This window comes from Pongo pygmaeus, chromosome 2 (assembly GCF_028885625.2).
Source record: "Pongo pygmaeus isolate AG05252 chromosome 2, NHGRI_mPonPyg2-v2.0_pri, whole genome shotgun sequence".
Lineage (NCBI taxonomy): Eukaryota > Metazoa > Chordata > Mammalia > Primates > Hominidae > Pongo > Pongo pygmaeus.
Window position 1 is genome coordinate 201567719 of NC_085930.1, and position 21134 is coordinate 201588852.

General features: G+C 34.7%; 1 protein-coding gene across 2 annotated transcripts in view; it reads right to left on the minus strand.

The window, feature by feature from the left end:
• The window catches only part of FGF12 (fibroblast growth factor 12), a 592491-nt gene that overhangs the window by 194146 nt on the left and 377211 nt on the right, over positions 1 to 21134 (minus strand). For both annotated transcript variants that reach the window (XM_054482314.2, XM_054482313.2), the window contains one exon: positions 19671 to 19781. In XM_054482314.2, the coding sequence (XP_054338289.1) occupies positions 19671 to 19781 (111 nt within the window). The remainder of the gene's footprint in view (positions 1 to 19670; positions 19782 to 21134) is intronic.

Genomic DNA, 21134 nt, shown 5'->3' on the forward strand with positions numbered 1-21134 from the left:
ACCAAGCTCATTCATAAAACTTCACGGAAAAAAGGTACTGGAAAAGGTAATGAAGAGAAAGTATAGTCTCTTCAACAAATGGTGCTGAAAAAACTGGGTATTCACACATGAAAGAATGAAATTGGGCCCTTATGTTATACCATACATAAAATTCACTCAAAATGGATTAAATAATTAAATGTGAGACCTAAAACTGTAAAACCCATAGGAAAAAAAAACATAGGGGAAAAAGTTGACATTGGCCTTGGCAATGATTTATTTCTTGGATAATGAAAAGCACAGGCAAATGAAAGCAAAAACTAGACAAGTGGGATTACATCAAACTAAAAAGCTTCTGCAGAGCAAAGGAAACAATCAACAGAATGAAAAAGCAACTTATGGAATGGGAGAAAATGTTTGCAAATTGCATATCTGGTAGGGGTTCAATATCCAGAATACATAAGAAACTCCTATGACTCAACAGGAAAAACAAAACAAAACAAAACAAAACAAATAAGCCAATTAAAAAATGGACACAGGGCTTGAACAGACATCGCTCTAGAACAACATACAAATGGCCAACAGGTATATGAAAATATACTCAACATCACTAATCATCAGATAATTATGAGCTGTTAACCTAAAATAAACACTTCTAAGTTATAAAATATTAAAGGATCACTTTGATTAATCATGCTACAGGAAAGACTGAATTATCTTTATATTTCTCTCTACAAGAAATGTATAATAAAATTGTTATCATATGGAAAGACATTCAAAAATTATATATCCATAATAATGGGAAGGAAATTTATAGACTTGCTGCTATCAGGCAATTAATTAAAATGTTGTATTATTTTCCTGAGTTGTATCATCTTTGATAGTTCTCAGCTTTTCAAAATTTAAACTGTTGTGGTTTATTTTCTCAGTCTAAATACTCAATTTTGCATCTAATTTTCATTGCATTATATTTATTTTTTCGAGAGAGAACCCCACATAAGATAAGCTTTAGGACCTACAAAACCTAAATCATACTCATATTGAAATTTAAGTGGAAGGAGAAGATGAGAGAAAGTAACAAATGAGAAAAGAAAAACTAGATAGATAATATTCATTGACTGTCTATTTTTTTCAGGCATCCTGCTAGGCATTTTGATATGCAAAATATCATTTCATTATAAACTCAGTATTTGACTACTTAAAATAGCTTCATTGAACAGTATATAAAAGTCCTAACTTCTTTGAGGGGTACAAAGTGAAAAAAATGGAGAAAATGTAAAGTACCATCCTAACATTTGGAGTAGGACCTTGGCCTTACAAAGTTGAACTCGAACACAGCACTTGTAAAAACCTGACTTAGAAGTCATTTATTCTTACCATAAATATTTATTAGGACTTACTATATGCCAAATGCCATGCCTAGGCTAAAAAAAGAGTGATGAACATAACAGTTGTGGTCTCTAGTGAAAAGACTTTTATCTGTGAATCTTTCTGAGGTTTCCACTATTTTAAGGGCAAGTTGAAGGTACCAGAAACTTTTATTATGATCCCCAATACCTAGCATGATATCTTGGTTTTAGAAGCTGTTATTCAATATTTGCTGAATAAATAAATGAATTAGGATTAGTTTCTCCTTACACATGTTTATTCATAACTTTTCTCAGACATATTTTTATAATTAAGCATGTAAGAAAAAAATTGAAGATAATATGTATTACACATAGACTAAAGGAAAGCCAAAAAGTCTACAAGGTACAAAGTCTGAAATGGCAGAATCATGGGATGCATAGGCCTGGTGAGGGCAGGAGTACGTGTGTGTGTAGTGATGCAAGGCTGGAGGGAATTAAGAGGAAGGAAAGAGTTTGGGGAATCTGTTACAATTGAGATATTAAACATCTTGTCAGCAAGGCGTGGTGGCTCATGCCTGTAATCTCAGCACTTTGGGAGGCTGAGGCAGGAGGATCACTTGAGCCCAGGAGTTTGAGACTAGCCTGGGAAACACAGGGAGACTCCACTTCTGTAAAAATAAAAATAAAAATAATTTAGTCAGGTATGTGTGTGTGCCTGTGGTCCCAGCTACTTGGGAGGCTGAGGTCAGAGGATAGCCTGCACCCGGGAAGTCAAGGCTGCAGTAAGCCATGATTGCACCACTCCACTCCTGCCAGGGTAACAGGGCAAGCCTCTGTCTCAACAAAAATAAAATAAAAAAATAAACATCCTGTCCAATGATATTGGACCAATAAATGTACTTTCTATAAGTGCTATGTTTTACTCACCTTAATTTCTACCTGTGCATTATCCACACCATATTATTCCAGTAAGAAAAAGGTAACAATCAATCCAAAACACATAGGAAAACAATGTGACAACCAAGAAAGTTTCAAAGAAAGAGAAGAAGAGGGAGAGAGGAAGATAGGGAGGAAGAAGGGAGGGAAGGAAGGTGAAAAAAAAACTCATTACAAATTGTCTTTGGAACATGTAAATCCAGTATCTTTCTAAGTAACTTCTAAGGACAGACTCGTTATTGCTTGTAACGAAGAAAGGTATAAAAGAGTACAGTTGTATTCAGAAATTCTAGGTCTATTTTGTCAAATGGCCAATAAACAAGATTCATCCTGTGACCCATTAAAAACCCAAGTGGAACATACTGAGAGAGAATGGAGATATTTGGGTTTATAATCTGTGCATTTTCAATGTTAGATTTCCTTGAAAATTCAAAATCATTTCCCACATCTCAAAATGTTCTCAATCAAGATATTTTATTAGAGTGTGAATAAGATAATATCCTACAAAATCTTAAATAAAAAGTTAAGTTAGTACCAGGTTATTTTCTCCTACAATAAATCCTACAGTCTCTCACAATAATATCTGTAATTATAATATTTATAATATTTGCAGGCCACTCAATTGGTTTTTCCTTAGTTATGAAATTAATATTTACTTCTGTTATTTATAATTTACTTAAGTCAATTATTCACCCTCCCCATTCTCAATAGGAAAATGCTATTACTGAATATCCAGCAAAGTAGTGAGCTCTTAAATCTTCCAATACAAAAGTGATTATATAAATTATGGTACAATGGAATGTTCACCGAAGCAAATTAATTATTCATTCCCTTACCCTAATTCCACAGCATTCCATACACAGCACTTATCACAGCGCTTATTCATATTTATATGTTTGTCTGAGTTTCCCTGAAAACTAGGGATTCATAGAGTATGAAATATGTTTTTGTTGTTGTTTTGCATCCAGATTGCATTTCAAAATAAAGCCTAAACAATTGTTGTTACTGAATTTAACCCTCTAAAACAGCATTTCTTACAGAAATTAAAGGAAAGATGTAACCTGCCATATTCTTTTAGCTTTTAAGTCAAGGAAATAAGACTCAGATGAGGACCGAACGTAGCTACGTAGAGGACATAGCTTTAGGTCATGAGCCCTAGTTCTAAAATTTAACAGATTTGTGGTCTTGGTGACTCCAAGTAATTTAATGAGGTTGCAATTTTTTGAATTTCTGCAATCAGACCTTGGCGATGACTTTGAGCAGTAGGATATAAATAACTCCCACATGCGTAGTGTTCCAATAATGGAACACTAGACATAAATGAGTTAACCACTTTGAGAATTTCTTGGCTCTGAATGCTTCACTGGATTGTTATGAAGATCAATGAGATAATTAAAAACAAGCCACTTTTTAAACCATAAAGGATACAAAGCATCACTATCAGTGTTGTCAGTGTTTTTGTTCTCATTGTTGTTTTCATATCTCCACATCTGGAGTTTTCATAGTAGGAGGAACATGGCTGGATGATCATTATTCCATATTTCAACTTAAATTTTTAAAAATGTTATGGGAGGAAAAAAAAGCATGTATTTCATCTTCTATTATTGAAGTTCCCGTAAGCAAAACAACTATGTAGTTAAAATAAAACACTGTTAAGAATGTAAACGTCAACATACTTTAAGCTATATTGGTTCACTGCTTTAAGTATGATGGCCTGTTTTATAAACAATTGGCCAAATAGTTCAACTGACTGATTTATTTTCTCACTGAATTTATTGACTTACAGAGCTGACTAGTGGTTTGGGACTTCAGAGACTAAAATTTTTCTTCTAAGCATTGGCTGACAGCATACACTGTGGGTTTTCAGCATAATAAAAATGAGCAGCATTGTGATCTCTTTATTTGATAAAAGGTAGTAGAAATATTTGCCTTAGCTCTGCTAAAAGTCCTGTCATTGGGTTTTAATCCTGATAATATCATATAACCTTTCCTATGATAGTTCAAAAATGTTCAAAAATTTGCATAATTAACAAGTCAATTAAACGTGATTCTTTTTTCATTAAGATGAAAAATGAGGCATATCACTATCGATGATGAAAGCAAATGCCTGTCATTACTCATTCTCTGGAGCCATTTGTCTTACACAGACTTGTCTTGGAGCCCGTCTGAAGAATTCAGTGAACAGAACAGGTGACGGTCCATGAGATCAATGGGCAGAAACATCTTCCAAGAAATCTTTGCATGTTTTGAAGCTTTTAGATTTGCATCCTCTATAAACCTTTCATCAAAAGCTATGTTGCCAAAATCAATACTATGGCCTACTAGGTTTATTCATTAATTCATCACATATATTCCAGACATCATGCAAGGCACTTGCAATACAGTGGTAGAAAGGACAGAGATTGGTACCTGCCATCATAGTAGTTAAAGTCTAAAATAGATAAAAGTAACCACATGTGTACTATGTATCCATCTTTACAGACCAGGAAACTGAGACTCAAAGATACTGTTTTCCCAAGGTTATAAAGTCAGCTAGTGAAAAAGCTAAGCTGTGAACCTAGATTCTGGTGGCTACAAAGCTGTAAAATATTGTTGCTCTTAAGATATAAAATAAAATTCTAATGATAACAATTCAAGTAGTTGTGAAGAAAGTGGGAAAAACAGACTATAATAAGAAAATGTGAAAACCTTACAAGGAATATTTTAGCCAAGTAGAACCATCCTGCCCAAAAGGTACAAAATCTTTAGTTTTTTCTTAGATAAAATTACACACAGGCAATACAAGCACACTTATTTGAGTTGATTTAGATATGCTCAAACAAAGCTTTGCACTTTGTTATCATTAATACCTAAATAAGAAAATATGACTGCCTAATTCCAAAAATATTAAGTGGATCTATAGAAATAAACATAATGTGGAAAGATTTTTTTTTTTTAGAAATTAAGGGATAAAAAAGGACTTGAAAAATAAAATGATGATTTTGTCCTATTTTCTACTTCAGAATCTCTCACTCAACCCATGTCTACTATAATCTCCAGTTAGAAAATTTTTCTAAAGTATTGCATTTTACTCATTGCTCAGTAACTTTCATTGGTTCCCCATTTCCTACAATATAAAGCTTACACTCCCTTAAGTGTCAGTTAAGACACTGTAAAATATGGCCCCATGATACTTCCAAATAATCTCTTTGCTTCATGCAAGCTAGTGGGTTAATTTTTCCCTAACATGGCGGGAGCTTTCTCCACTTCCTGATTTTGTGCCTCCTTACCTGAAATACAACTGTCCTAATCTTAATTTATTTATTTTGTTCCCATTCTTCAAGAATTGGGTTAAAACCAAACTTGTTGATCACTATGGCTTTTGAGGATCTGTTAGATCTCTGAAATCTGGTGATTCTTCTAATCACTTGGTAGTACCAGTGACACCTTTTGTTTTACATTAAAATGTAAAACCTTTTATGCTCTGGGAACAGCTAGAAGGCAGGAATTGTATCAGATTCATTTTTGTAACCCAGTAACTAGAACGCAGTTGGCCTTCAATACGTTGGTATTAATGAAAATAAAGCACGCATATGGAAGGCATATGTGAAAACTCAATCATTTGGTTGTAGCTGCCTGAAACAATGTCTTAAGGAGACATTTGAAGCCAGGCAACAATGAATGTTGTGAGAATTTAGTGATGTCTTCAGTAAACACAGGAAGGGGTACTTGAGCCATTGATTTGTCATCTCCCACTTGAGGGCCTCCTTTTATAATAAAATAGCATGAAACATTCCATAAAAGAACAGTGATGATTTGCACTGTACTTTAAAATCAATTTCTTATTGTATAACTTTGACTCAAAGTTATAATAATACAAATTTGGAATGCAAACTTTAAAAATTGAAGAAAAAAACCAACTCTCCAGAGGTAATTTAGCTTAATGGTTCACAGACTTTGCTGCATATTAAAACCTTCTGAAAATTCTGATGTCCAGACTACACTCATAATAATTAAATAAAATTGCCTGGAATTGAAGACAAGTACTTTTTAACTCCCCAGATTATTCCTGTATGCTTCATTGTTGAAAACAATTTAATATTCAATAGCCTGGTATAGTTCTAGCAAGCTCACATGCGATACTGATTCTTCCCAAACCTTACCAGTCAATGAACCAAACCTTGCTGCTCAAAGTGTGAACAGCATCACCATCATCTGGAGCTTGTTGGAAAGGCAGAATCTCAGGCTGTATCCAAGAATTATTGAATCAAAATTTGCATTTTAACACAATTACAATGCAGTTAAAGTTTGAGAAGTGCTGTGTGTTTGGTTCTCAAAGTGTGGTCCTCCTGCAGACTTACTGATTCAAAAACAAAGATTTTGGAGCCATTGTTGAGAACTTGGATCTATGAGGAGTGGCTGCTGTCTCCCTTTACATCTCAGTAGGGCTTTTCTGCCCAGATCATCAGTGTCAAAGACTGGGAAATGACTTATGTAACTGTATATTCCAACCCCTTCAGAGGGAAACTCCAAGTGCACTGGATGTTAATCTTATCTAAATTAGACTTCGATCAATTCTCCCAAAGAAAAGAAGGTTGGTCTAGGGCCTAAAAGAGTGCTGAAACTACAGATGTGGTTCAAAAATGGCTTCTTACCCAATTTGTCAAAGCTCTGCTCAAGTCCTTCATTTTTCCTGAAATGGCTCTTGATCACTCTTCAGTCAGAATTGATTTCTCCTGTTGAGACTTTCCAAGGCACTTCCTTCCGTAAGGGTACATTTTGATATTATTAACTTAAATCTCCTACATATTATTCCCATTTTGTGGATGAGGAACTCTGGTTTCAAAGTGTTAAACTAATTGCCCAAGTTTACCCAGCTGGAAAGTGGAGATACCTATATTAATATCCATGATTGTCTGTCCCTAAAATCAAATGGACTATTTATAACACTATCTTGCTTCCTCAAGTATGGGAAATGATCCCTGGTATATACTATAGAAACAATAAAAGTGATGTTTTCTGCTCATACCTAAGTAGGAAGGAGCAAGGAGTTCTCTTTAGGATATTTGTAAAAATTCAATTATAATACTGTGGAGTGGGCTTAATAATGCTGTGCATACATAGTTTGACATAGGTATGTGTTCCAGATTTGGTCTCAATGTCAAGGGAAGCAGATGTACTAAGTGCAACCTCGCTAGATCTTGGCTGGATGCCTGTTCAGTACCGCTCTATCTAGGCTGCTGAATAATACATGAAAATATATATCCACATAAAGACACACACATCCTACACACCTCAAACTTCTCAAATCAGATATATGAAATAGGCAACCAGGTTATTTAAAATATTTAAAATTATTGTATAATGGTTTATTATCTCTAAAAAATGTTTCAATATATATTTTAAATACATCAAACATATTGAAGAAAAATCCTTGCAAGTTCACTGTTTAGCCTGTCTAAAGTAAACCGTCATAATATCTTAGAACTAAACCACGTTGCCTTCTTAATGCCTTTTAAAAGTGTTGTCAGAAGAATGCAGAGGTATGATTTAACAGATTGTTTATTATGCACTGGGAAATATTAACCAGGAAAGATAAATTCAAGATACAGTGTAAACTGGGTGAAGGTATTAACATTGGAACTAAACTTGCTGAATTCAAATCCTGGGTCTGTTATTTAATATCTTTATGGCCATGTACTAATTATTTAACCTTCCTGTGCCTCAGTTTACTCATCTTCAAATTAGAAATGATTATAGTACCTTTTATAGGGTTATTACAAGACTTAACTGAGTATAATTTTGAAAATTTTCATAGCTGTACTGAACATTTAGAAGGTGTTCAGTAAACAGTTACTATTATCTGATATGTCCCCAAGTCATAGATTAAGAAATAATGCTTGACACATAGGTGACCATTTTATTTTCCAAATCCTTCATTCCAAATATGTAGTTCTTTATGCTTCATAGTAGTATGCCTTAGAAAATGCTAATCCATATGAGTATACATTTATAATTTATACCTTATTTAGTTGGTGGCTAAAAAGAGTGCTTAATCAAACCAGAGACATATAAGAGACTCCACTGCAATTCATTAAGAATATGGACAAATCTATACAACCTTGCAATCAGTAACTTATGTTGAAGACGGAGCACAGGATATGGATATAGTTGAAATGAATTCTACTTACTCTACTTAGAGCAAATCAACTCTCACTTCAGAGCCTCAAAGAAAGGTAACTTATGTTGAAGACGGAACACAGGATATGGATATAGTTGAAATGAATTCTACTTACTCTACTTAGAGCAAATCAACTCTCACTTCAGAGCCTCAAAGAAAGGTAATAAATTTCAGGAATTTTAAAGTAATCTCTAATTCTCACTCATCAAAACTTTAATACCCTTTTCCACTACTTCAAGAAACCCTCTCTTTTTAGTTTCTTATTCTTAAACACCTGAGTGTATATTTTCTTTTTCCTGCGACATACGTTTAAATTTCTACTGCTGCCCTTAGATGAATAATAAAAGCAATGACTCTCTCTCTTATGGGCAAATATGCCATTTGCATATTTTTAGAAAATGATGTCTCTATAATTATCAAGATGAATATATATATTCATGTAACACTTTGAGAATATACGTAACACTGTGAAAGTGTCTTCTTTCACTACTATTGCTACAGAATTCACTTTTCCAGACTAAGCATACTCAATTTTCTTCCTATTTTCAAAATGGAAATAATTTCCTTACTCATCCCTTGAATTCTCTTAAATCATCTGTCATTCTCAAAACAAAATGCAAGCATGATCCCATTAGCATTAATTTTTCAAGCTGGGCATTGTCACGCAAAGTCATATTCATTTTTGATGGGGTTGTTCTGTGAATTCACTTTCATTCATTTATTCAACAAATATTGAATACCTAATATGTGCCAGGTATTCTTTTAGGTGCTGGAGACATAGCAGTACAAAATGCGGATAAAGCTCATTGCCCCCATGAAGCTTATATTCTAACTAAATCTTTTGGTTTCAATGGTATAATGATTATACTATTGCTACTATCAATGAACTTATCCATATCCTTATCAAGGCCTTACTCATTATTAAGAACTTATTACAGGCCAACACAGAGATAAAGCAGGCATTGTCAATGCCCTTAAGTAGTTCATAACCAAAAAGAAGTCAGCCAGTCATATACACAATAAATACATACAGATGAAACAGCAGAAAATCATAAGAGATGTACAGTTTGTTCAGAGAAAAAGTAGAATGTACAGTTAAATCAGAAACAGTTTTCAAAGACAAAAGTCTTTTAGAGGATGGCATAATTAGTGAAAGAAATAACATAAGCAAGTATAGGATAGAATAAAAAAAGTATGGTATATATAAGTAATATTTTAGTAGTAAGAAGACATAATAAAACAAGTAGGTATATTAGATAGTGGTAAGGGTTCTAAAGATAAAAACAAAATTCAAGTAGGCAAAAGAGACTGAAATATTGAGGATAGGGACTGAGATGTATGTAGATCAACTAGAAAAGATCTTTTTGAGAAAAGACTTCCCTTTTGAGTGGAGTATGAAGATTATGAGGGATTGAGCTATTTAGATATTTGGAAAGACATTCCAGAAAGAGGGGGATAGCTGGTCCTAATGCCTTCAGGCAAGAACATGGTTGGTGTGTTTGAGGAACAGCAAGATGGCCAGTGGAAAGAAAGAGGAGAGATAATATTTGAGGAGGGAGGAAGGAGGCAATGGGTGAGATTATATAAAACGTTATTGGTCATAGGAAAAAGGTCATTGGCTTTTACCCCGAATGATATGTGATGAAAGGGATTGAGCAAAGAAGTGAGTTTATTTCATTTTATCTTTTAACTGGGTCACTCTGGCTGCTGTGTGGAAAATAGGCTGATGGGGGGAAGCTTTAAGTAAAGAGACCAGTTAGAGAGTTATTGCAAGAATCCATACAAAGAGGATAGTAGCTTGGACTAGGGAGTGGCAATAGGGGTATTGAGAATTGCTGGAAATCTGTATACGTATGCGTTGAAAGTAGCGGTGAATTCACTACTGTGTTCCAATTCAATGCAAAAACTATTGTACTATTTGCTCTTACAATTTTGCCTTCTTTTGTAATGTGTTTAAAATAAAAAGTTTCCCATTTTTTCCCATTTTTCAAAGGTGAAAACAAAAATCATTGTCAACTTGTAGGCTTGCAAAATTTCAGATCTATCAGAGATAGTGGATATTGTATTTTCTAAACACTTCATTTTACAGAGTAGAAAACAAAGGATTCATTCCTCAGAGGAGAAATGAGGGGTGGGGGGAAGTAAACCAAGGAACAGAAAGTTTGTGGGACTTAAATACGTTCACTCAGCTATTTAGAGAAAGAACCTGGACTGGAAACCAGGCTGTCTGACTCACAGCCCAAGCTACTCTGTCTTACAATCGGTGATATTTAAGGGGTTTGTACTGTTCCTTTAAAGTTCTGTTCTGTTATTTTGATTTAACAAACATTGAGTGAAAGCCACAGGTATCTCAGACTGAAAAGTCTTCAGGCCCTAGGCAGGTAGGAAGAAAATGTGGGAAAAAAAGTAGATGAATCTGTTGCTTACATACAATCATTCCTCCTTCCCAAGCATGCCAGCTAAATGAAACACATCTGTAGCTCTTTGGATTTTGGAAAATCTCCATTGCTTGGCTAAGCAGAAGGGCAAATAAGGAAGTCATACTCTAATAGGGAAAACACAAAAGCAGATAAGGAATTGCAGTATATAATGTGACTTGTGCAGCTGTAAACAAATGCATAAGCCTCAAATACAGCAGAGTGAAGTGAGTGAGCGTGGGGTTTTGTATGGGGGTGACAGTTGAGACAAGATGGCTAAAGAAGACCTCACATGGACAAAAGAAACAAGAGTTGAGGAGGGTTTTGAAGGGTTAGAGTGGCTTGCCTCCTGGATAAAACTGGCAAAGACATCGCAAGCGAAATAAATTTGCATATGTAAAAGCTCAAAGACATACAAATCTGTGATACAGGCTTACCTATATCACTACATATTTTTCATATTTTTTCTTTTTTTTGTGTAATTCTCCAAACTTATATTTGATCATATATCTGTCCAGAATTGAGCCTTGACTCTCTTCAAGTAATTAATCAAAATGTAACAGATTTCACACATGTTTAAGATGGTAGAAAGTTTGAATTTCAGTGCCTACAGACCTCTGCTTTCCCTATTACATTAGGAGTCAGATCCCCATAGAAATAGGCTTCACAGTCCCAGAACAGAGATTGCCTTCATTAGCAAATGTGAGCACTTCAAATCCTGGGGGCAGAGGAAAGATGCCAGTTGTACTTGCTGCAGTGCATCAGAATAATCTGGATGGCTTGTCAAAACACAGATTGCTGGACCCCAGCCTCACAGTCTCTGATTCAGCATGTCTGAAGTGATGCTGGAAAATGTGTATTTCTAACAAGTTCTCAGATACATAGATGCTGCTGGTCTAGGGACTAGACATTTTATGAATCACTGACTTATTCCTCAATACCCACCATTGTAAACACCTTCAAATTCTTCCATATAATAATAGCTGCCACTGCTAAGAATTCTATTTCCATTAAAATGGTCACTGTGTATGAGCTCCTTGAAAACAAGGGGTCTCTCATCCCTGTTGATGAAAATAATGACAGCAGATGACATTTATTAAGAATTACTGTGTTCTAGGTACTGCTTAAAGCACTTTTAAGGAATCAAACCATTTAATCTACACAACAGCCGTATGATCTAGATATTATTATTATTGTCATTTAACAAATGAGGAAATTTAACAGAGAGGGGTTAAATAACTAATTCAAGGGCAAAGAATCTCAAGTCAGATTACTTGGACCCAAATTCTGGTTTTAGCATTTATGTGTTTAACTCTCTAGATCTTTAAACACACTTTGAGACTATCACACAGGGATTTGCAAACTGATGATTTCCTGCCTGCTGGTAACATATCTTTCAGAACAGAGGGTATTTAGGGAAATGGAGGCTGTCAATCAGTTTTTCTGAGCATACCTTTACTTCTATATCGGAAGTAAATAAAAGACTATCAAAATCTTAGTGATTCTTGGCTCCCCTAATGTTGTACTATCTGAATTTGTATAAATCAGAGAATGTTTATGTGACTTGCCCACGGCCAAAGCACTAGTCATCACACAGAGCCAAAAACAGATCAAAGACAACCTCAGTCCACAGCTCTTTCTAGGAATACACTTGGTTAAGTAGCTCCAATAAGATTTTTAACTACTATGTATTCTGCCTAGAAATAAGCCCATAAAAAGTCATAGAGTAAATAAGAAAGAATATAATTTCAAATGACTCATGTTTTGCTTTACTGACCAGAAAGATACATGGGAGCAGAAGTCTTTTTTTTTTTTTTTTTTTTTTTTTTTTTTTGAGACGGAGTCTCGCTCTATCGCCCAGGCTGGAGTGCAGTGGCACGATCCCAGCTCACTGCAACCTCTGCCTCCCGGATTCACGCCATTCTCCTGCCTCAGCCTCCCAAGTGGCTGGGACTACAGGTGCCCACCACCACACCCGGCTAATTTTTTATATTTTTAGTAGAGACAGGGTTTCACCATGTCAGCCAGGATGGTCTCGATCACCTGACCTTGTGATCCACCAGCCTCTGCCTCCCAGAGTGCTGGGATTACAGGCGTAAGCCACTATGCCCAGCTGGGAGCAGAAGTCTTATGATCAAAAATATATACATAAGATCAAGAAGAAAGTGAGGAGCCAAGGCTGAAGAATCTGGAGGAGTTATCCCCTTATGATTTTATGTAAGGGGGTAAGCCATTCAAGAAAATAACTAGTGTTTGCTAAAATTTTCCACAAATATTATTTGGAGGCACTATCTTTAAAATCAAAACACAGTCAATGAAAACAAATTTCTAACAAATTTAGAACATCTGTTTAATTTTTTGTAGTACCTGCATGCCCTTGTAATAAGAAATAGAAGATTTCCTTCATAATTTTCCTCAACTAACCATTTGGATCATACTTCTGTTCATAGTTTAGCAATAAAAGCTTCTGCTGACTTTGGCTGTGTCTATATACTTGTGACTGGTGGTATCAAAACATCATATGTTTGTATTGTATAGAAAACGTAACTGAATGACTAAACTTTTACATTTCCAATTGGTTTTCTGAAAATCAGACACAGAACATTTTGAAATGTTTGTTGATGCTAAACTCACAGTGAATTTAGTACATTCATAAAATCTAATGAAAGTGTATTTGTATTCATAACTGATAAGAACATAAAGTATTAGAAGTCTAGACTGAGAGAATCTTAAGAAATAAATTCCAGATTAACTAAATATCAAATATAAGAAAAGAAAGAATACATTACAAAAAACAAAACATAGGAGACTTTTTAAATAATTTTGGATAAATAAAGCCTTTTTAAATTGGAAAGAAAAGCTGAGGGCAGAAAAGCACATTTAAAATAAAACAAAAAAGAATAAAGCATGGCAAAAAAAAATATTGAAGGCAACAGAATTAGAAAAAAAAAGGTAAATCACAACAAAGAACTGATTTTTTAAATACAGATTTCCTAAAAATAAAAAAGGCATTTCATAGAATCAGATATATAGACAGTTCATAGAAAAGGAAGTACAGATAACGCTGAAACAAGTGTTCGACCTAACTCATAATTTAAAAAAAAATTAAAATTCACATTTTTAGGTAACAAAGAACCAAGTTTTTTGTTTGCTTGTTTGTTTGTTTGTTTTTAGTTTTCGAGACAGAGTCTCGCTGTGTCACCCAGGCTGGAATACAGTGGCACGATCTCTGCTCACTGCAACCTCTGCCTCCCTGGTTCAAGCAATTCTCATGCCTCAGCCTCCCAAGTAGCAGGAAATACAGGCATGCATCACCATGCCCAGCTAATTTTTCTTGTATTTCATGTTGGCCATGGCTGGTCTAGAACTCCCAATGTCAGGTGATCCACCCACCTCTGCCTCCCAAAGTGCTGGGATTACAGGCGTCAGCCACTACGACCAGCTAGAATCAAAAGTTTGATAACACATTTTGTTGACTAGATGATAAGGAAACAGACTATTTTAGAGTAAATTTGCACAATGGAGAGCAATTAGGTCATATCTTTCAAAATGAAGAAAGCACATACCCTTGACCCAGCAATTCTACTTCTAAGTAACCATCCTATAAATACATTTGCATATAGGAAAAATGACTTATATAGGAGGATATTCTTTATAGGATTGTTTGTATTAGCAAAATACCTAATAGGAAATTAAGTATTTAAATTATCCATTTAAATATGTATTAATATGAAAAAATCTTGCAGATATACATTTTAAGTTAAAAGAAGGTGTTGATAGATAGATCAATATAGTAGATAGATATAGACAGATGGATGGATGGATAGATATTGTACATGTTGATAAGTGCATAGACTATATCAGGAAAATACCAAGAACGTGCCCAGGTGGCAATGGAGGGGTGTGAATGAAAATTGCTTTTGACTGCGTCAATGACTTCCAATGAATATCATAAACACACCCATGGTTGAACAAAGTTTGTCTTAATAACACTCGGCAAGGAGGAAAAATACACACCAGGGCAGAACTGGGGTGTCTTGGTAAGAGGATGTAAGAAAAGCTTTACAGGATTTGGGTGTGTGTCAAGTGGTTTTAAGGAGGGCTCAAAGAGATGTGAATCTACCCCAGACCAGACGCTTGAAGGATGTGGGTGTAATTCTATGGCTACTATCTTAGTGATTCTTTTCTAGAAGGCAAGAAGAACAGAGCAAGGTTAAAGCTGTGTTTGGTAGAGAAGCAGCAGCCACTCACATAATCTAGGACAGAGCCATATTTGTTCATTTTGTAATTTAGGAAACATTTTTGTTTTTGTCATGTTCAGACATGATTACACGGTCTTGCTTTCATCTCAACCCATCACGTCTCAGTGGCTTTGTCTGACTGCAAATGTGAAATTGTCTATATTCAACAGAAGGAGACCAAGTCTTCTTGGGAGTGCCAAGCCACCTGCTGGCTGTCAGGGACTGTTCTGCTATTTCTCAACTATACACCCTTTTGTGCCTTTATAATTTGGTGCCACACACTTATCTTACCTATTCAAAATAATTTTTAAAAGAATATCAGGACTAAATGAGACCTTAAAGGTCACTGAGTTCTGAAACCACGCCCCTCCCACCACCACTCTGCTGTCTCCTCCCACACCAAGGGTGTTTTCTTGTAAACCTCTCCCTTTGCCTCAAGTGCCAGGACAGCATCTGCTTCAATGTCTCCAGTCTTTCCACTGTACTAACTTGTCAGGCAGCCCATTCCACATCAAATGGCTCTTAATATTTTATTGTTCAGAGGTAAAGAGAACAGTATCTTTGGTTATAATATCTTCATTGTTTTCTCCCTAGCATTTTTGACCTCTTCAAATGTATCTTGTCCTACGGTAACTCAGGAAACAAAATAATTAGCTTTTTAATTTTATGTAAAATATTCCTATTAATACCCTCCAAACTGCCATTGTCTTTTTTGTTCCAGTGTTCCAACACAGTTTTGTGCTTTTTATCATTACATTTGCAGAGATTCTTATCTGTTCCTGCCGACAAATCCATTTGTGTTTTGTACTCAATTACATATAATTAGTCTTTTCTTCATGAACAAAAGAACAGGTGTCTTTATCAACTCTGTGCAATATACTATGGTAAGGTTGGTTAGACCTAATGATGTCTAGTGAACCAAACAACACATTTCTGACAGATGCTCATAGTAACAAGATTCTTTTTTCAAACAATCAACTGCTTCTACTCCTACACACACAAAGTAGAGAAAGAAAAGACATTTTAACAACTTAGAGGTTTATAATTTTTCTATGAAAGAAATGAGTAGAATTTAAATCCTTCTTCAATATTTTTACTTCTAATCCCCACTCTGACAAAGTATATGTAAAATTATTTGTTTTTATTTGATATTCTTCATTAAAATATGTGGGGAAAGTGTCAGAAGAAAGCACATTGGTTGAAAAACTGGTAACATTTTAATAAAAGCTATAGCTCTCTGTAAATAATATTCACTAGTGTTAATTTTCTGATGTTGATCACTATGTTGTTATGTAAAATGGTACCATTAGAAGAAGCTGGGTAAAAAGTATAAAGGAATTCACTTTTATTACTTTGTAATTTTTCTGAAGTCTTAAACGATTTTTTAAGTTAAAAAATATGTGGGGCCGGGCGCGGTGACTCACGCCTGTAATCTCAGCACTTTGGGAGGCCGAGGCAGGTGGATAACCAGGTCAGGAGATCGAGACCATCTTGGCCAACATGGTGAAACCCCGTCTCCACTGAAAATACAAAAATTAGCTGGGTGTGGTGGCACGTGCCTGTAACCCCAGCTACTTGGGAGGCTGAGGCAGGAGAATCACTTGAACCAGGGAGTCAGAGGTTGCAGTGAGCCGAGATCACGCCACTGTACTCTAGCCTGGTGACAGAGCAAGACTCCATCTCAAAAAGAAAAAAAAAAATGTGTGTAACAGTACTTTAGTCAATGACCTACAGAAACTTTTGTACATATTGACAGAGACATTCATGCATCTAGTCATTCATTCACTCACTTTGTATTGAGTGCTTACTATGTATTACAGACCATTCATTCTAGGTTCTAATGATGCATGAGGCATCAATCAAAATCTTTGCACTCATGGAACATACATTCTTCTGGGAAAGAAGATCAAAAATAAATAAACAGCAACAATACATATTTCAGAAAGTGGGATATGAAAATAGAGTTCCAAGGTGAGAAGTGTAATTTTTAAAGGACTGTTAAGGAAGGCATCTTCAACACCTATAAGACAGATCTTAGCAGCACTATTTGTAATGGCCTTAAAATAGAAACAATAATTATACACAAAAAGGAAAATGAATAAATATGTTTGTGTACATTCATACAGTGGAATATTCTACAAAAATGAAAGAAAGCAAATTAATATATTACCATATACAAACCTCACAACCATAATATTGGGGATTCAAGTACATAAAATATATTTATGATAATGTTCTAACTTATAAAATACTTTGAAATATGCAAAACAATATTATGAATTAAAATTTTTTCTTCAATCGCATATATATGAGACATACAAAATTCCAGGGAGGAGTTATATCTGGCAATGATGGAAAGTAAGATTCCATGAGGGAAAACGCAACAAGAAGGTTAAACTATATCGATATTTTTAATTAATTTTAAAGCTAGTGGTAGGTATCCAGATAAACTCGTATTAGTCTTTATATTTTGTACACCTAAATGATTTTAAAAACAATTTATTAAAAAGTGTGTGCAGTAGTTTATCTTAATAAAATATTAGTTTAAATTTCTGAGTTCAGAGAATTTTTAAAAGTACTTATTTGACACAATGTGTGCCCTATGCCGTGTGTGTGTATGTGGGTTTGTGTGTGGTATGCAGAATGACATTATGCTAAGCTATATATATGCATGGAGGAAGGTACAAATGTACACGTGGGTGTAGGTTTACACTAGCAGTTCACCCAGCATCAGCAGAGCAAGCATTGTCAATTATTTTCCTAGAAAGAGTGAAGGAAGGATTTGTCCTAGCTTGACCCCACACTTGCACTTCCACTCTTCTGTCTCTGCCCCATGATAAATGTCATGCGTTTGCAAGATAGTTGGCTGGGTAAAGTTAGCATTTTGTAGATTGAATATGGCTAATTGTCTTACTTGGGTATTGATTCTATCTTCATCAATTCATAATTTTTCAATTTTTTTTAAAGTTAGATGGATGGTGCTGACAGGGATGTTGATATATCATCACCATCTCCAGCCATCACATTTTATAGAAATAAAACCTGAGAACTAGTAATATCTTGGAGTTAGTGCAGATAAGTGACACAACTAAGTGGTTCCTTGGTTCTTGCATCTGTGTTTGTAGCCTCACTAAATCGACATTTGATTACAGATGCAATAAATGAAAGTACATGGAGAGAAAAGTACCCTGATTCTTCTACACTGAGTTGAAAGCTTTAATCTTTTAAAGAATGCTTTCACAAAAACACAAGCCAACAATGCAAACCAAAATAAGCCAATCAACAACTTAGCAAAAAATCTGAGTGCAAGAAAACTGAAATGAAATTCTTTATAATAAGATCTTTTATTTATTGTAAATTATATTTTAAATGTGTAATATTAACTGAACAAAGAATAACTTAGAAAGGGTGGACAAGAGCATTTTCATTCATTAGCGATTTTAAATTTTTCCTCAAATATTTCTTAATAATTTAAAAGATGTTTCACTATAAAATATCTAGCTTCCTATATTACTTTATGCAGTTTGGTAGATTATCAACCTGGTCACAAAATTACATCCATCAGAATCACAACTTGTTTGGACAGATATCAATGAGCATTTATTGTGTGCTCAACACTAAAGATCTAGCAGTGAAGACAGACAAACATTAGGAAACAATATGGCACCATACATAATTTTAGAATGACACGAATTTGACCTCAGTTATCCGTATATGATTATGCAAAATTTGAAAGATATGAGAGCTATCAATCTTGCCTCTGAAGCTTGTATTTGAAATTTTTCTAGACTGCAAATTCATTTTGTCATACCTTGATGATTGCTTTAATTTTTGAACTTGTCAACTCTAAAGTTAGATCACTTAAAAACTATATCCAGAGAAATTATTATTAATCTTTGAATGCTCAGCATCTTTATTTCCCCCCCAAAATTTTTAAATTCCATTTCAGGTCTATCAGCCTTCGTTATCTTCTTGCTATTATATATATTTATTATATGTACCATATGTAATCATAATATTTAAATATATTTTCCTTTTAAAATCAGCAATTTTGCCTTTAACATAAAATAACATATATATGCACACACACACACACATATACATATATATATATATATATATATATGCACGTACTCAGTGTTTACCTTAAGAGGTAATTTTTGTCTGTCAGAAATTGTGTTCTAAGAAATATACAACTTGTTCATTATTGAACTATAACTTGTTCATCACTTGGTTCCGGGATTTAAATACCATCTTGTGTTAGAAGATGTGCTTGTATTGTTCCTAGGAGTGTTTATCATCATGCTGCCTAAAAACACTATGATGGGAGTATATTCTTGCCCATTGACTAAATGGAATACCTTTAAGCCTCTTACCTTCTCTTAAGTGCATAACCTCTCTCCTATACTGTGTCTTTGCTGTAGGAAATCATAGCAAGAAGGATAAAGGAAAAGACACTAGCTTACTAATAGTTAAATAGTTTGAAAGGCATAGTTTGGTAAGGCAGCTTAGCAATGCTTTAAGTATAAGATACACTGGGCCCTACATTTGATTTGTAATCAGATTGTAAGAAGCTAATGTTTCTTACTGTAGTCGCTGTTTTCGTCCTTGGTCCCATCAATGGTGCCATCTGGGTGCATCTGCAGGAAGTATCCCTGCTGGCTGAATAACCTTGTCACAATCCCTTTCAGCTGGGGTTCTGCAAAACAAAATAATTATTCAAATTTTTATTTGGCTTATACAAATGCACACTTACAAATTGTTAAAAACATCCTGTAAGTAAATACGTAAATGCCAATAGCTTAAATATTGAATTACGTATTTGGGAGTTGGGTATTTCAGTAACATACCTAAGCTTTTTTTTTTCCATTTAGAGGTAGAGCTTTAACACTTTTAGCAGTAAACTAAATGCAAATAAATAAAAGCTAATTATGATTAGGAAAATACAGAGACATGCTAAAAAGTGAATTATTTTCTTCCTTTGTGCATCGGGCGTCTGACTGCAAGATTTCACCAGATTTATAGTCCCATTCCAGAATTATTGTTTAGGCCAGAATGCCTCTGTAATTTCTAAGTTTCTAGTAGTCATAACCAGGTCCATAAGACTTCTATTTCTGCAGGATGTCAGCTCTCCATCAGAAGTTCCTGGGTTTTGAATTTGTGATCAAGTTCAGCCAGAAAGAATAGTTTGGATGAGAAGAACCACAGGCAACAGCAAAACTTCCATGGCCATGAGATGTGACTGGCAAATATGTGGAAATGCAAATTTCACCTTCACTAAATACTTCATCAGAGAGGAGCCTCAGTGTTCCAAAGTTCATTTCTCCAGTACAAAAAAAAAAAAATCAAGTCATACATATTTATCTAAGTATTTCAAACCAGAATTGCTCAACTTTTAAAAACCCTCTAAACACAAATACTTTCAAACTAACCTTTGTATAACACATTTGAATTTTTGTGCATCAGCTAATATAAATATTTAAAGCTTTCTCATTGCAGTGCTGGCTGCCAGCAGCAATCTAGTTTCCACTGCATCACCATTTTTGTCTCTATTGTTGAGCAAAAATGAAGTATTCTAATGCACTTATAGCCCTAATTATTTCATTAAAATGAGGAGAAAAAGAAAAATGCTGCTTCTGGTGATAAAAATGGAGGCAAAGATGGAAATCATATGATTGCTGAAGTAGCAACATGGTATCCTCAGAAGGACAATCGCTGAATTTAAGCTAGTCAACTTCATCCTTCATCCATTTATTCAACTAATGTTTGCCAAGAATGTCTTTTTTCTGCCAAGCAATATGGTAGGCACTGTGTGTTACACTGAATGCATTATTGATGTTTAGGTCTAAAAGAACTCTAGTCAAGCATTTAATGTGATTAATTCTTTGAGAATTGGCCTACGCCCTATAACAAGTGTCTATTGTTGGGACTTTTGCACATGTGACTTGATCACATTCACATTATTTGGGAATATGGGTCAATGCCTCTATCGACACATCTTTTTCAAAGCAGTCCTACGAAGCAAAAGAGATGTCAAGAAAATTGGGAGTGA